General features: G+C 37.2%; 1 protein-coding gene across 1 annotated transcript in view; it reads right to left on the bottom strand.

Moving 5' to 3' along the window:
• LOC117385580 (collagen alpha-1(XI) chain-like) overlaps window positions 1–17,969 on the bottom strand; it is a 161,571-nt gene that overhangs the window by 12,533 nt on the left and 131,069 nt on the right. Inside the window, exons 46-55 of the mRNA XM_033982871.2 lie at window positions 15,225–15,332; window positions 11,274–11,327; window positions 10,614–10,667; window positions 10,441–10,494; window positions 9,923–9,976; window positions 7,992–8,099; window positions 6,779–6,832; window positions 5,888–5,941; window positions 4,999–5,052; window positions 621–674 (exon numbers count right to left, since the gene is read on the bottom strand). Coding sequence (XP_033838762.1) covers window positions 621–674; window positions 4,999–5,052; window positions 5,888–5,941; window positions 6,779–6,832; window positions 7,992–8,099; window positions 9,923–9,976; window positions 10,441–10,494; window positions 10,614–10,667; window positions 11,274–11,327; window positions 15,225–15,332 — 648 coding nt within the window. The remainder of the gene's footprint in view (window positions 1–620; window positions 675–4,998; window positions 5,053–5,887; window positions 5,942–6,778; window positions 6,833–7,991; window positions 8,100–9,922; window positions 9,977–10,440; window positions 10,495–10,613; window positions 10,668–11,273; window positions 11,328–15,224; window positions 15,333–17,969) is intronic.

Raw genomic sequence — 17,969 nt, forward strand, 5'->3', positions numbered from 1 at the left:
CTAATGGCTACCACTAAGTCATTATTATGTAGCTTTATGGTAATTCCATTGGCTATTTTGGTTTCGGTTTGGGTCCAGTTTGAGTTCTAATGTTGATTTAATTTGGTCTAGTTTCAGTCGTGGTCTAGTCCAAGTTTAGTTCCAGGTTTAATCCCAGTTTAATCCCAATTCTGAGGTGGTGACTCTACAAGTGTGAACACAGTCTTGGTCGCAAGCAATACATAATCACATTCATTAGCTATACTATAGTCAAAAGTAATGATGTTGATATTTTAGACTTTTTGCCACAATAATCATTCATTTAAAAACTATTCTATTCATTTTAGAATTAAGAGCTTTGACCTGGTAACGTTATATCATATCCTGTACTCAAGTAACATAACTTCAAGGTCTTAGAAATTTCACCAAAGTTTTCTTACCAAAGTTTAATTTACCACTAAGTATATTGCTTCAACACAAACTTCTCAAATCCATGCAGAGTAGTAGATCACTCAGGGGGTATAGGGTGTATTGGTCATTCATCATTTCATTTAGACTGGTTGAAGGCCCCTGTGATTGCATTAGCTTGGTTCTACCTCCAGCCCCCTTCACATATCAGAGGCTAAACTGATGTGTCTTACCTTGGCTCCCTTCTCTCCTTGTCTGCCCTCCGGACCGGCTTTTCCAGCGGGTCCCTGTCAAAAACCAAACAAAATATGACATTATCTTCTTCAGCTAGCACAGAAATACCACAGGAATTATTAACAGTGTCTGAATGTCAAGAGCCCCTTTACACAATATGTCACTGAAAGGTCAGGGAGGGAATTAAGACTTGGATACCTTTATAATTAAATGCAATGAAAAACACCTACATTTACAGTACATTTAAGGGTAATGGAATCCTGCAAACACAACATGTTCTGCATAGTAGTACTAGTAGTAGTAGCAGTAGTAGTAGTAGTGATATGAGTGTATGTCAGGATAAAACTCAAGTTGAGGGACAAGCCTCCTCCAAATCATCGCATAGTTAAAAATTGAGAGTCAGTAGTTTACTATCACAACTACAACTACTACTGCTAATACAACTGTTACTACTACTACTACTACTACTACTGCTGCTCCTACTACCTAGCACTACAAGTAATGCACTACAACTTCACAACTGCTGCTACTACAAAACTGTGTGGTTGTGAATGTTTTTAATTTTTTCGTGAAACCAAAAGGCAAATTTCAGTGGACAATAAAGTTTCACATTTATATTCCTACAAATACTACAACAACTATTACAATTACAACTACTATCAGTGGTGGAATGTAACAAAGTAAAAGTAGTAAAGTACTTAAGTACAAATATTAGGTATCTGTACTTTACATTTCAAAGTGTATACTTTTTACTTTTACTTCACTACATATGAGAGCAGGTACCTGTACTTTCTATATCACTACATTTTTTAACTGAAAAATAAAAGTATGTTTGTTATTGTCTGAGATCTGCGAAAAAGGCTGATGGGTTTATTTTTTAACACATTCATAGTTTGAACAAACACAATTCAGCACAAATCTTTATAGAAACATTCAATCCATGAATATAATTGACGCCTTAAAGACATCAAAAGCTGCGACCAATACTTTTACTTTTTACGTACACTTAAACAGGTACTTTAATACTTTTACTTAAGTAAAAGTAAAAATATCACATGAAAAAATCTTAAGTTTTTTTTGCTCCAGTATCTGTACTTTTACTCAACAAAATGTTGTACTTCTTCCACCCATGACTACCAGTACTAGTAGCCTACAGCCTTCTTTACTATGAAGGTAAAATACCAATTAAACAAACACAAAGCTGAATCTAGCCCCTGCCCCTTTGACCTTGTGCAGTTCAGCAGCACAGTTGTACAGTATTACAGTGGTGCAGAGTGGTGGTACAGTAGTGGTAGAGATGGACTGTCCCATATTCTGAGCTAAAAGCCTCTTCCAGCTCCACTCTGCCTCTGGTCAGACCCTGTGAGTGGATTGTCATTAACCATTATAGAAAAACATGGGTCAGCAGAGCAAACAAAGGCCAGGCTTTTCAATGGGGGCTATGAATGGGCACGTGCCACAGTCAACTCGTGAGAATGTGTCTGCAATATGTTTTTATTCAAGTCAATTACTATAAAAGATATTGGGTGAGAATGAGTTCAGTTGGTGGAAAAAAAAAATTTGATTGCAACGTGCATTAACTACTCAATAGTTTTCTTGGATTGAATAAAAATAGCTCTAGTAGAACTAAACAATATGTAATTTAAATTTGCCTGCAGTATAAAAAACTAAGAAAAAAAATAAAAACAATGAATTAAAATTACAATATAAAGGTAGAGGATGGGTTGTTTCCATTGATCTAAAGCTAACACTGTTTTGTCAGTGGTCATAAAAAGATATATCTTTCTTGGGCTGTATTGATACTTTACAGCTGACCCACATTCCCTAGGCATATGATGATAACTGGAGGAACTGCTCTGTTTGACCATAAAAAATTGACTTAACTTTAAATATAACAGGTGAGCTGATTTTCAACTCTTAAACAAGCTCTTCTCAAATAGTGTTATTAGCATTATCCAACAGTTTTTCAGTTTGTCTCTCACCTTTTTTGTGGAAAATCAAACACCTGAACAGGACCATGAACGTTCATAATGATCACAAAAAAATGTTTAAATTCAACTTGTTTTTTCTTGAGTTTTAAAACTTAGACCTTAAAACTCAGGCTGTGTTTGTTAAGGTGTATATTGTGTCACCATGATAATTGCTGAACATTCCCGCCATAGACATACAGCCAATACACCCCCAGCGTGATGTCACATCTGATGTACTGTTGTAGCACTCTAAACTCTTTAAGTACCAGATGAGTATGATAGAGCATTCACTGTAGCATTAGTAGCAGTACACTGTTGTTCTTTACAGTGGGCACCAACCCAACGACTAAATTGTGTTGTAGCTCATGTCACCAGAATATCCAATAGAATACAAAAATGTGGGCTAGAAAAAGTGCTTACGGTGTTTTTTAATGTATAATCAAGTATCCAGGGCTGAATATGAATGTGTTGAGATGTAGTTTTATGTAGGAAACATGGAAATGACTTGCATGTCTGTATTTTTTTAAACACATTGCTATCAGTCTGGTCCCCACGTCCACCATTGTGTCTCAAGCTCAGCCAAACATGATCGTGCAATCAGATTTGTTTCTTTGAGTGACAGATGTGAAATGAAGGAGCTCAGTGGTCACCTATGATTTACAAATAAAATCCAATTTCTCTCACCTCAGATTAACAGAGTTTAGTGCTTCGCTCATTGATTCTGCAAAAATCTGCTGTGTTTTTCAGCCAGCTGTGATATTTTTTTTCCTTTTTTTTTCCCGCTATGGTGGACCATGCATGTCACCGATTGGCTAATCCACCTGTCAATCATACCCTTTTCTGGATCCCAGGCAAGGAAATGACACTGTTCAAAGATTTAGAGGCGCTTGAGTGTGGATAGTGCAAAACCATTTTACCTTGGATTCATGTGATTATTACTTCAAACCAAAACCTGCATGTCTGTGGCAAAGCAGGTCAGACTTTATAAAGAATGGAAACTCTCTATTTGATGAATTTGAAAAAGGGTAAGAAGCTCCATTATGATAAAAAAAAAAAACCCCCAAACAAAACAAACTAAAGCAACAGAAAACAAGTTAATTTCTATTATATGTAAAAGAATGTCAGCAAATTCAAAGCAGTGGTATGAGAGAATGGTTATATTCTAAAGCCAATTTAACTATTAAAACTAAAATCGCAGCCAACCACTGTAGAATTAGGTAATTTTAAATTTTTTTTTTTTTTTTTTAATGGTCTAACCAACTTTATGAACTGAATTATAGTATAAATGTTGTATGTATTACCAGTAGACGTTGATATCTAATTTAAAACAGTTGGGGAGTAATTTGAATAAACATGTTAATTCTGTTTACTCGTGGATTTGATCTTTTTATACCCAACACTTTGAGGACTACAAAATATAGAATATTTAGTTTTAAATAGTTGATTCTTATATGGTGACATTTCTAATCTTTAACCCATGCAGAGCTTCTCATTTGAACCACTATAATATAATGTAATAGAATCAATAAAGTACATATAGAGTGTGCCAGTACTACACTTGCACATTGGCAGTTATTACACAATGTGGTCCTGGTGTGACAAAAAACCCATTCAAAGCTTTAAGTGACAACATAATTTCAGTGAGATTATGGGCGGTCTTTTTCCTGTCAGTCAAACTCTCCACATCGATACAGTGCACAGTAAGAGCTCCTCTGTTCTGTCATACATGCATGGTTAAATGGACGGGACTAATAGGCTCTAATGTTCTACACGGGCCCTTCAAAATAAAAGTGTCATTAAGAGGGGGTTTATACTTCTATGGGGTATTAATAGCTAACACATTACGTATTTAGGTCACCATCTTTACTTTTTACTGTTTTGAAAATGCTATATTCGCTGAAAACAACATATTAACACGTTTTAACAAGTTTTTTTCTTTAAAGTATAGTGTAAATTGGCAACACTGTTCTTATATCGCTGTATTGTATAAATTCTATAGGTATTAGTAAGTTATTCACACTTTTTTTTGGTATTTTCTAGAGGCCATAGCAATTCATTATTATTATTAAAAAAAAAAAAAAAAAAAAGTATATTGTGTCACTATTACTATTGCTACTATTACTACTAGGACTTAGGCCTCTGTGACAGTTTTAAAGAGACATAATAGACTCCAGTGCTATTGACTGACCCTTCAAATGATCATGTTCAAAAATAGAGGAAAAAAAAAAACCTATTACTACTTGTACAGTGACATAAGCATCTGACTTTGACCAAATAGACTGAAAAATTGATTCTAGCCCTATTGACTGGCCCTTCAAAATAAAGTGATCATGCTCTAAAAATGTGGTGTGAAATAGTCTGCACTCTGCTTCTCATAATGAAGTGTCTCTAGTGGAGCTGTACTCACCCGTTTGCCAGGAGGTCCCGGTACTCCAGCTTCACCAGATGGACCAGGAGGACCCTAAAGGACAGAACAAAAGGCACTTAAATCTGTTTTATTTAAATGTGCAGAGCAGTGAATGGCATAATGACACACAGTGAATTTTTGAATGAACAAGATGGGTACTGTGTCCATACACCACATCAAAATTGGGACTAAAGTAGGACTAAGCCTGAAAGTAAACCTGGTCTAGATCAGATGGTACTTACATTTACTCACTTACATTTACTTGAATAACTTTTTAAAGAAATTGTACTTTTGAGAGTTATTTTCTAGCAACATAATCTTATTCCTATTTGAGTAATATTTGTATTGAAGGAACTCTCACTTGAGAAAAAGTTTTAGTTACTCTTCCCACTGTGAGAAAGTCTACAAGTTATAAAAGCTTTATGTTGACAGTATGAAAATATTCTTGCACTGCTGCTTCACATTTAAAGTAGTGTTTCTCATCCTTGTGTCTATTCTTTGAAAATACTCCATGTGATTTATTTAATGTTTAGTCCTTCAAATTACATTAACTTCAAATTATAAATCAGATGTAGTTTCTTTTACTTGAGTGGTAGTTTTCCTAAATACGTTTCACTATTACTTGATTCATTTCTTGAACCACTACTTTTACATGAGTAATATTATTTTAAAATAACATTACTCTTCTTTGAGTACAACTTTTGGCTACTTTACCCACCTCTAATCAGAACAAAACAAGGATAAAACAGGACAAAACCAAATGCACATGAGGACTCCTAAACCTGAAAATACACTTGAACTAGACTAGGACTAAACCAAGACTAGAACAGGACCATATCTACAAATCTACCACCAGAAACAAAACAGTTCAAAATGTAAACAAACTTACAGGCTGACCAGCTTCTCCATCATCTCCTTTGTCACCAGGCAGACCATCAAGACCCTGAAAAACAAACATGCAACTGTGTGAAGTGGACTGTTGATACTGTGTATTTTTTTTAATCAACCAATATGGCATCATGTGACTCAAGAGTTTATGCTAATAAATACTAATCATTAGTGGAAGTGACAGTATCTAACTTTAAGAAGGTGGAAGTCAACTACATGATTCTATGGAAATAGAAGCCCTACTTTGGAACATTGTCCATGAAAATAGATAGGTTTTATGCCATGATGTGGACAAAGAAAGAACATTTCTGTGGAAACAAGCTGAAGGAGGTCTTTCTTTAAGCCAGATAACTGTAAGGTTTGTTGAGTTGTAAGCCCGCCCAGAGTTAGGATACTCTATTATATTTTTTTCATTACTATAAAAACACCCATTATGAATAAACATGCTTTTATTTTAGTCTATTTTTTTGGCAAAAAAGTTGCATACTGTAGCTTTAAGTAAACACGATCGAGGTAGTATTTACTCTCCTATAGTTCCAGTTGTCAAATGTATTATTGTATTATGGTATTTACTATAATTGATGGGTTTACCATAACAACTGATTTTTCAAAACAGTGTAATTTATACAAAAAATACTCAAACCCATAAATATGTAAAAATACTGTATAAATCTTGTACTTTAAGCCCCTCCAAAACAAACTCTGTAAGCCTGTTTAGTACCATGCGTTATATAGGCTAATCAACTATAATCACAGCTATTTAACATAAAGAGGGATAAATAAATATTTAGTCTATGTAAATGATCTTGACATTATAATCAAGTCAATACAAATAGATGAAGGTGACAGTCTTTCACAGTGTGAGTTTATGGGGGATGAGTACAGCACTTACAGCGACGCCGGGCTCACCAGGGGGACCTGGGTCTCCAGGGAATCCAACTGGGCCCTGAGGAGAGAGAGAAGGATAGAGAGAGGTGGCGGAGAGAGGGAAAGGAGGGAGGGAGAGGAAGAGAGAGAGGAAAGGGAAGAGAGTAGGCAGGGAGAAGGAATAAGGGAGGGAGAGAGGGCAGGAGAGAACAGCGAGTGACAGAGAGAGGAACAAAGAAAAGGAGCGTTGAGCATGAGGGATGAAGGGAAGGTGGGGAAACAGAAGAAGCAGGGGATGCCGAGAGAGTGGGTGAGAGCAAAAAGAGGAGCAGAGAGGGAGATACAGAGATGAGAGGGTGGATGGAGACGGAGGGAAAAGAGAGAGTGAAAGTAAGAAGGAGCGAAAGAGAGAGCGGGAAGAAAGGAGGGAAGGAAGGAGTGGGAAAGAGGGGAAGAGAGAGATGGAAGGTGAGATAGAGGGAGATAAAAAAGAAGGGTGAGAGAAAGAGAGGGTAGGAAGGACAGAGAGAGAAGGAGAGTTAGGTTTAGTGTCAACATGCCATAGATAGACATAAAGGATGTTACAACACTGGTGATATTGCATTGTAAAACTTCTCATAAAATTATGGACTGTTGAATTACAATCTCCTGGCTCTAAAATGCATTGGTCTGTAACAGTGGCATAGTAAAGAGGCAGAGAGGGAGCTACATTCTAAGCTCCGTTTCACTGCAGTACACATGACAGAACAAATGTTACCTATTCAAAACTACACAAATTCAGACTGGCATTCTGACTTTGAGGAATTTGAACTATGTTAGACTATTTTGCGGTGCATAGTCTACCTGCAGTAGTGTATCATTGAGTGTTGGGCTATAGTGGACTAAAGAAATTCTTGGTCGACTTAAAAGGTCGTGTGGCAAAAGCTCCCAAAATTACTTATCTGACCCAAACTGCACTCATACTACAACTGAATTCATGCAAAAACAACTATTTATGCAGGTATTTGTATAAAGATAGATTTAACTTGCGTTTAATCAGCATTTTTGCACATACCTAAAAGTACCAAATTTTCAAATATCTCACTCTCAAACTTCTCCTTCCCCTGTTGCCCTATATAGATCCTTAAATAAAACGATTAGTCGATTAATATGAATGTTGATCGACTAAGCCACCATCAACGGATGAATCGATTAAAGGACTACAGCCCTAATTGGTTGTATTGTGTTGTTGTACATACAGGGTTTCCTTTGGGACCGTCATCTCCAGGGGGTCCTCGTCCTCCCGCAGGTCCAGCAGCTCCAGGAGGGCCAGTCTCTCCCTTCTCTCCGATCTCTCCTTTCGAGCCCTGAAACAAACAGCAGGGAAAGTACAAGATTATATATGGAAACACATTAAACTGCTTTTTAAACTCTGGTAATACGTTGTTTCCTCGTCAAAAACGTGCGTAGAGTTGTGCATGTTTAAAGAGGCCATATTATACTATTTTCTTATCTCTGTTATATGGTTTGTTTTGTTTCATTCACACGTTTAACACACAAATCCTGCATATTTATGCTGAGTTCTTCTCTCAAGCAGAATGCACTCTGTTCCACCTTGTGATGTCATGTGATAATACAGGAAGTGCTCCACTGTGTTTTAAACTCCATACAGATGTAGACAGACTACAGGATTGCTCAAACAAACAAAACACAACTCTGGGTATGATTTTGATGAGGAACCAACATTCAAACATGGCTTAACAAGAGTCAATTTCGCAATATATAGGACCTTTAAAATGTTTGAGAACTAAATACCTTTTACAGACATGCGGACCATTGCTTTAGTTGACCAGCAGAGCACAAACAGAGTCCTCGATGCTCTTAGATTCAAAGCACTTTTAAACCCACACTGGAGTTTGTCATTACAGTAAATAGTGCCATCACTGCTCCATCATCTGAGCTGTGCTGATGGTGGGAGCAGAGGAGGCGTGATTCAGCAAGGGACATAATTAGACTGTGCATCGTAAGTCGGACCAATGGAGCAGTGAGTCTCTTTCGACTAACTTTAAAATAGACTACAGTGACAGGCATAAAATCTATATTAAAAGGACAGCGGTGGATAATATAATGAAAGAATCAATCATGTATGTTTTATTTTTTTATGTTTTAAAGAACAATTATTATGCATTACTTGTATTGTTATTGGCTTTTAAATGTGCTCTTGAGTACCTTTGCTTTGTAATTTCATAATTTAGAATAAAAAGAATAATAATGCCTTTAGATCAGTGGGCGAATGCGCTACCAGTTCAATGGGGACCTTATAAATACTGATCTCACGTTGTGGTGATACAAGCCAGTCAAAAGTTTGGACACACCTCATTCAGTGTATTTTTTCTTCATGTTTACTACTTTTCACATTTTATACATATGAGAAGACATCAAATATATGATGCTAGATGCATGGAATTATGTAGTAAAGAAAAAAGTTTTTTTTTTTTAAATGTTAAATTCAAATGCTCAAAGTAGCCACCCTTTGTTTTGCTGCATAAACCTTGCCCTTCGCTCAATTGTCTTCATAATGATGTCTCCTGAAATGGCTTTCACTTCAAAACGACACAAGCAAAGCAACTTGTTTTTAAAAACAAGTTTTGAGTTAGTTTGAGTTATTTTTGTTTGCTACAGTCCATATGTGTTCATTCATACTTTTGATGCCTTCAGAGAGAATCTGCTATGTATAATCATAATCATGGAAATGAAGAAGAAACATTAATAAAAAAATGTGTCCAAATGTCTGACTGGTAGTGTAAGAATAGGACAATAAATGGCTTATGTTTTAAATTTGTAATAGATATGGTATGAATAACTTACTCAAAAACCTTTAAAAAGCCTTACTTTGGTGAACATAAAAATTACAATTTTAGATCAAATTAATAAATATTTTGGCTGGGCTATTTTTATCTTGTAGTTAGTCCTACTTAAATTATCAATCACATTATGGTGGAACATAGTATGTACATATCCTTCAATCGCACCATAAAAATCAGATAATTAAAAATGCCCATTAGGAACATTAGAGAAACATGAGGCATGGACTGCAGGGACACGCTGTGTTCATTCATGTAACAGCTGATGCATACAAAATACCATTTACAGTGTTTACACTCACAGAACAAAATGAACCAGTACTTACTCCAATACCGGTCTCTCCAGGGGAACCAGGGTTGCCAGATTCTCCTGTCTCTCCCTGTAGAATCACAATAGACAATAGAATCTTAACAATATGCAATTTACAGAAGATTGCTGTGGTAAATCAGTAATCTTGGACACTAATGTTTAAACAAGAAAACAACAATAATTTAACTGAACTGAAAATAAAGCAGGATTTATAGTATTCCAACATACAAAGTAGTTGAAACTGGCACCTGACAGGTAGATCGAAGATCAAGGAAAAACACATACTTTTGTGCAATGTAGAGTTGTCCGAAAATCTAATAATGTATCAATTATGTTACAAATTAATTAATTTACGTATAGTGAAAACACTAGTGCAATCTCTATATTTTGGATGAACAGTTTTATCCAATTAAATGACACGTATTCAAAAACAAACATGAAAGTCCATCATTTCTACTATAATGTGTTTATTTTAGCTAATATATCTTTCAAAAGCTCTTCCAGAAAAAGCTGCTGAAGTAAAGTTGAATTTACCTTTTCTCCAACAGCTCCGGGTGAGCCCACACCACCAGGAGGGCCTTGGGCTCCCTGTGAGGGAAACACAGTGAGTTTATTAGTGCTGACAGAATAAAAATATGAACGCATTTGTTGAATTGTTGATAAGTTGAAGTCTGGAGGTGAAATCTAAAATAAAAACCGTTACTTACAGTGGCTCCGCTGGGACCCTGAGGACCTCTGGGACCGGGGGGACCAGCTCGACCCTGTGCAGAAATAATAATATTCAGTCAAAACAAAGTTAAATGAACAAAAATATTATTGGTTATAATACCAAACAACAAACGAACAAAAATTACCTAAACTAATATCGAAACTAGAAACTGATTTGAGCAAGAATTGATTCTAAAAAAAGTCAGACTCACAGGACAGAAATGAAACTTTCCTGAACAGCTTTAGAATGATCCTGAGCTGTATCAGATCAAGTATAAGACACATAGACTAGTATACACCCACGGACCACTATGGAACCTACCTGGACCACTGAGGGATTCTTTCTAATATTAAAGAAAGTACTATGATTTAATGTTGAAAATGCCATTCTATTGTCTATTGTCAGTGTTTTTTAGTATAATCATGGTATTGGAATTGGTCTATTCCTTACTATCACACTATTGTAAACTACAGTATTGATCTAAAACTGCTTCTTAATAGAAAAAGATCCATCAAATTTGACAAGTTCTTGCAAACTTCGTATTAAAATGCCATTACAATTTACAGACTATGAAACAAAACAAAGAACTTAAAGAAATAAAAAAAGATCTTAAATATCCAATCAAACCAAACCAACTTGCTACATAATTAGTACTCACCATTGATCCCACATCTCCATTTTCTCCTTTCTCACCAGGAGGGCCGGGCAAACCCTGTGGACAGAAACAAGACCACATTTAAAATCCAGGTATCCATAGACCATAGACCAAATACATTTCTGCTTCTCATTAACGCTGCTTATGGATGATGTTTGTTGAACAGTGAGCTTTGGCGCGCATTAATAACTCCAACAGCTTTGAAAGTAAACACACAATTAGTCAAAAGGGACACCTATTGTAATTAAAGGCTATGGGAGGCTTGACTATAATCAGCCTGGTTAAATTACATAGTGTGGGTGCCATCCATCTACGTCCATGTGTGAAAGTGGGAACAACACCAATTGCATATTACACTATTCGGAGATTCAATCATGCCTGACGAAAAACTATTGCAAGTTTACCTGGCTGGGAAATTACGGCGCCCTCAAATGGCTATTATATGGGTGAAATTACACATATGATTTGTTTTGTTTGTCCCATACGAGAGGTGTTTCAATCATAACATGGGCAGAAGACAGCGAGGTAATGATAAGTTACTATAAACTCATATGACACCTGTATTTGTCAACGTGGAGGCATATGTGCACCTTTGGATTGTCTAGGTGATTTAAGGCAGCGCGGTAATAGCGTGGAAAGCTAATTTGTATTATGATGGGGGGCTTAGTCAGTGTAATAAAGCATACGTCAACAATGGGAAATAAATAATGGTATTTTCTGGTGCAATGACGAATGGGAATTTGAATTTATATATTGTACATGTTAGGGCTGGCATTATGAGGCAAAAAAAATTAAATGAATAAAAATAAATAAATAAATAATAATAATAGTTGGAGAAAAGTTTTTAATTTCTCTTTATTATGTGTGATTTATAATGTAGGGCTACACACGTTTGATCAGAAAAATGGTAAATTGGCAGTTAAAGCTACCATTTGTAATTGGATTGGCTGAGGGGAGGGGTTAGCAGGTTTCACTTACATATGGTAGCTTTAATTCTTGGTTCTTATCATTGATATATAGCAATAGATTTTGTGTGGAATATGGCGCCTTAATAATTGATATATTCACTTCAAAAGCTGCAATAAATACGATGTTTCACCATTGTTGCAACATAAACCTGTGGAAAATTACTTATTATTTTTGAGATTTATGCAAATTTCAAATTCACATTTTTTTGTTCTTTATAGCTGGCGGTCAAACTGGTACGAATAATTATTTTTTAATATAACATTTAGAATTCGTTGCAAATTGCCATAGAAATGTGCACTGATTTGGAAACTGTATGCATACCATTACATTTAAGTATGCATAATTGATATATTGCTTTATACATGGATTAAAATAGGTCCCACTTGAGTTGATTTTCAGTATAAATTGCATATCTTTGTTCTACATCATTGAGCTGAAAAGAGGAAGGAAGAAGCTTCTTCTTCTTTAGTGAATACAGAAATACTGACACACTATACGCTATCTTTAGTCAATTATCCCCAAGTGAAAGAGGACGAAATGAAAGCCCCCCGCTGGTCAATAGGCCCAGATAACATTGTTATTAAGTGGAATTGACTTTTAATTGGCCATAATGCACTCCATCTCAAGTCTTTTAATTATGTTTAGCTAAGCCGTCCTTCAATACATGGCATAGGCTGTGCGCGCTCAGCTCCTCAATGCAATTATCGGGAGCTTCAGTGATTTCTGACCACGGGGACAGAATTTGAACAACATCCTTCCTCTATAGGACTGTACTATAAAAGTCTGGCTGAGTGAATTGGTTTCTGTTAAAATTTGGCAACAGACATGGTCATTTGATAATTGGCTGTCTACTGCAATTTGGTAGTTTCACTAGTAGTAGTAAGTAATGTATGTAGAAATATTAATTAGTGCTGTTTTCATTTGTATTGGAATACTTTTAATGTCCTACACTATGCAAAAGCGGACTCATGTGCGGACTTTTAGGCAAGTTATAAAGCTGTTACTTCCTCAAAAATATACCTGGAGTTGTGTTTTGTTTCATTCACACATGTTTCAGTAACCCTGGATTATTAGGTTCTCTGCATCCCCAAAACTCAAAATGCTGTTTCACCTTGTGAATTCATTTAGTGGTAGTTTTAAGGTTCAGCTATTTAAGCTTCAGCTTTAACCTTCAATAATCCTTAAGTTGTTGCTATTATATGTGGTTATTTTTATTTTATTCTTTTGTTTAGATGCACTGAGGAGTGAAGCGGTTTCAATGAGGCTTAAACAATAGCTGTAACTTCAAAGTTGGGCAAATCCCGGGCAGAAATGACCAAAAAAGTCTTCCAGTGTATGAGGTTTTAAAGAGGAACATTTGCTGTATTACCACTCTGACATCACAAGGAGGAACTTTGTAAATTTGTATGTTAAACATGTGTGAATGAAACAAAACACAATGCTGGATATGTTTGTAATGAGGAAACAACATAATAACATAGATCAAAAATAGTGCATATAGTCCTTTCAAATATAGCATTGGAAAGCCACAAACTCACAATCACACTTTTTTTTTTGCAAATTATGTAGTCTCTCAAACAGGAAATTCATACTTGAGCTGAGATGTATAATATTTGAAGTTGTCCCCTATTGTAAGATGAAGGTTCTTAAAAATACACATTATTATGATCAGCATAACAAAGGTTTTACTGAAACCAATGTTGTAATTCTCTATTCTCTAATGCTTATGTTATAATGAAACAAAGACCAATAGAATAATCTCCCCAGTAATTTCCAATATACTATTATTTGGTATCAAAACAATAATACAGAAGTTTCAAAATATTACACTAATATAAATGCCAGTGAATATTTGCCTGTTAATAAAAGAACAATTCACAAATGCTGAACATGATAATTTCTATTAGTGATTAAACCCAAGAACTTCACATGTTACAACAACTGCATTTTAACAATATTCATTTTAGCTGCCCCCGTCTGTATTAAATATTATTGGTCTTTAGAAAGTGGTGATGTCATCTGAAACCCAGCAACTGCTTCTATTGTGAATCAATTGAGTCGGATATAAACTAATTATCCAAATGTACTTATAAACTAACATATTAAACTGAAAATGGATTTGTCTTGTATCATGGAAACTTTTAACCAAAATTATGAATACAGCCAAAGCCACAAAGCCAAGTTGTGCTCATAGTGGAGGGTATTTATCCGGTAGAAGGCATATTCAAAATTCATGTAATGGCTGGCACAGCAGTAGATTTAGGGTGTGGGTCTCTGCAGGGTGGTAGCTTACTGCATAATAATGAAATACGGGTGAAAACATAAGCCCAGATGACATTATAAACTGTTCTGAATATAAAAATGAGAAAAATGCGATATATTTTGAGCCCAGTGTGGTAAAATCCTTAGGGGGAGAGAGCCCATTGCCTGGAGCTGTACAAAGTGTGGTTAAAAGCTAAGACTGTGTTAATAAATCATATGGGTTTGATGAAGAAGGAAATGAATAAGGATACAAGTTTAGTTAGTACATACTATGATATTGTGAGATTTTTCCATATGTTTACATTTATATTGACCTGAATTGCACAATATATTAATTATGTCAAAAACTTATGTTGTCTCATTATAGCCCTAGTACGTATCAAAATGGTTGCAGCTATAGTGCATGTATCTTTCAATTCAATTCAATTCAGTAGGCTAGTGTTACTTAAATTTGTTTTAATTCATAAAACATTTTGAAATTACCAGATGTTGAGGTGAGTAATTATTATAATTTTTCACTACAAGGCTGATACTGAGCTGTACCACTCATGAGCAACATCAGAGCCTCGTTACAAAACATTACCACGTGTAGCAATGTTTTATTATTATTAACCTTAACGATGAAATGACGGTGAAATGAGCATACAAGCTAGCGACCACGTAGGCTAATAAACATGACAATTAAAATAACATTTCGCAAGAGGTTTATATTGTTAAACTTACTTGCAGTCCGATGGGTCCAGGAAGTCCAGGGAACCCTCTTGGTCCTTCGTCTCCTTTCTGTCCAAACATCCCCTGCTGTCCCCGGGGTCCCGCCTCACCGTCGCTGCCCTGTTGGAGGTCAGAGGTATTACAGTTCAAATATGTTCAGCGTAACACCAATTAACCTGAAGCCTTAAGAAATCATGACCATAAACTACACATGTGGACTTTGTGTGATGGGATTTCCCTCTTAATCCTTGTCAAGGTTATGGAGGAGACCCAATACAACCAGCAGGGGGCAGAGCACAGCCAAGGTTGGACAGTGTAGAGGTACTTTTCAAGGTTGAGTTAGCATTTTTTTTGCAAATTTTCTTGCTTTGATGAAGTGTTGCTAGGATACTAAAATTTTAAACTCAATTATTCGATACTTGACAACCCTACTTTGACGAAAACCATTGGGCAGTGTGATTAATACAGTAATTTCTTTCAGAATTTTGATTTCCTGGTATGAGACTGTTTTATAATCTCTAAAATTACTGTAGGTATATTTGATTTATTTGCTTTTTCTTTCTTTACATATTTTTAAATAAGATGCCCTACGTGTTATAGAATGCTACACATCAGTGGACCAATAAGAATGTAAAGGCACAAAATGGTGGCCATGGTGACTAAAAAAATTAAAGGTAACTTTTTCTGAGTCTGCCACCTACTTTTCACCACAGAGATATTTTTGTTTTGCCGGTATTGCATGAAATGTATTTATCTCCATGGAAAACAGGTGAAGCTAAGTCCAAGTTACAGGTCAGATCTGTAGAGAGTCAACCCCGCACACAGTAAGAATCCATCAAGGTATTTTTGAGGAATAAAAAATTTATAAACGCAAGATAGATAAGTTTAATGCCTTGCAGTTTAGCCAAAGCAACGACATCTCCATGATAGGGCTGATCCTTCACCACAAAGGTTTTAGTGCACCGTTAAAATGGCATGAATTTAAACACCTACTCTCTGTCCACATCACCATTTACTACTACTAAACTGGGCAGTAATAGGAGGACTAAAGGGAGAGTGAGAAGGGAGGATGGGCAGGATCTGGACATATGAGGAACAGTGTGGTTGGTCTAACAGGTATCCACACTTCAAACTCCGCCCCTGCAGCCAGATGTTTGTAATCAGATACACCTGGTTGTAATCAGGGCAGTCTTTTGTGATGTCACCAACTACTAAACATTATTGAGGCCACTGAAGGCAAAACAAATGTAGATTTAGGGTGTTTTTGATCAGAAAGCTGCAAATCTACCTAGTCTGCACTAAAGTTAAAGCTAAGAACAGCAGATACTGATATTAAAGCCTCATATACACAGTTAAACAGTGACAAAAAAGGGGATTGAGTGTTTAGTTCTACTTTAAAAATACTTGGGTAGTTTTGAGTACTTTTTGACACAACAGAAGTATTGTAATAGTGAAATGTGATTGTAAAGTTATTGTGAGTTGCACTGTTGATTACTGAACATGAACTACAAATCTACATACCAAATAAAACTAGTATTTATTGTATGAAAGTGTGAAAAGTGCTCCTTCTTTTCCCTGGTTCACCTCTAATAATTTCCCCTTATACTCGTCTGCATTCAGCCTGGTGCCAGAGGCTGCCTCTCGTCCCAGGACTCGGGCTGGGGGAGACTTTGAAGTGCTGACACGCGTTTGAACTGAGGAGCGCACAGTTTGTCAGCACTTCTGTGGCGTCTACCCTCCGTCTACCCCCCTCCACCCTCCTCTTCCTCCCTTACCCCCCACCCCTCTTTGTCCAACCCCCTCCCTCTCCCTTCTTCATCTACCGCCCCATCTCCCACTCTCCCTCCACCTCCCTTTATGCCACTCTCTCCCTCCTTCATCGAACCCCCCTCCCTCCCTTCTTCTCCCCTTTCGTCTACCGCCCCTCTCCCCCTTTCTCTTTCCACCTCCCTCTATCTCCCTCTCATCCTTATCTCTCTCCCTCCTTCATCTAACCCCCCTCCCTCCCTCTCCCATTTTGTCTAGCACCCCTCTCCCCCTTTCTCTTTCCACCTCCCTCCATCCTGATCTCTCCCTCCTTCATCTAAACCCCCCTCCCTCCCTCTCCCCTTTCGTCTACCGCCCCCTCCCCCTTTCTCTTTCCACCTCCCTCTATCCCCCTCTCATTCTCATCTCTCTCCCTCCTTCATCTAATCCCCCTCCCTCCCTCTCCCATTTTGTCTAGCACCCCTCTCCCCCTTTCTCTTTCCACCTCCCTCCATCCCGATCTCTCCCTCCTTCATCTAAACCCCCCTCCCTCCCTCTCCCCTTTCGTCTACCGCCCCCTCCCCCTTTCTCTTTCCACCTCCCTCTATCCCGCTCTCATCCTTGTCTCTCTCCCTCCTTCATCTAACCCCCCCTCCCTCCCACTCTCCCTCTACCCCCCTTTTTTAACCCCATTCTCTCTCGCCCTCCCTCCACCCACCCCCATATCTCTCCCTCTTCATCTAACCCTCCTCTCTTCCTCTCCCCCTCGCTCTCTCTGTCTGTCCGTCTCCCATCTTCATCTAACACCACCCTCTCTCCTCTTCCCCGTTTCGTCTAACCCCCATTCTCTTTCTCCTTTTCTCTCTCCCCTTTAACTCAACCCCCTTTCTCTCCCTCTGTCTCCCGCCTCCTTCTAACCTCCTTCTGCCTCTCCCCCCCTCTTTCCTCCCCTCTCTCCCCTTCAGTCCCCTCCCTATATCCACCGCCTACAACTTCAACCATGAAATCAAC

The sequence above is a fragment of the Periophthalmus magnuspinnatus genome, chromosome 17 (genome assembly GCF_009829125.3).
Source record: "Periophthalmus magnuspinnatus isolate fPerMag1 chromosome 17, fPerMag1.2.pri, whole genome shotgun sequence".
Lineage (NCBI taxonomy): Eukaryota > Metazoa > Chordata > Actinopteri > Gobiiformes > Gobiidae > Periophthalmus > Periophthalmus magnuspinnatus.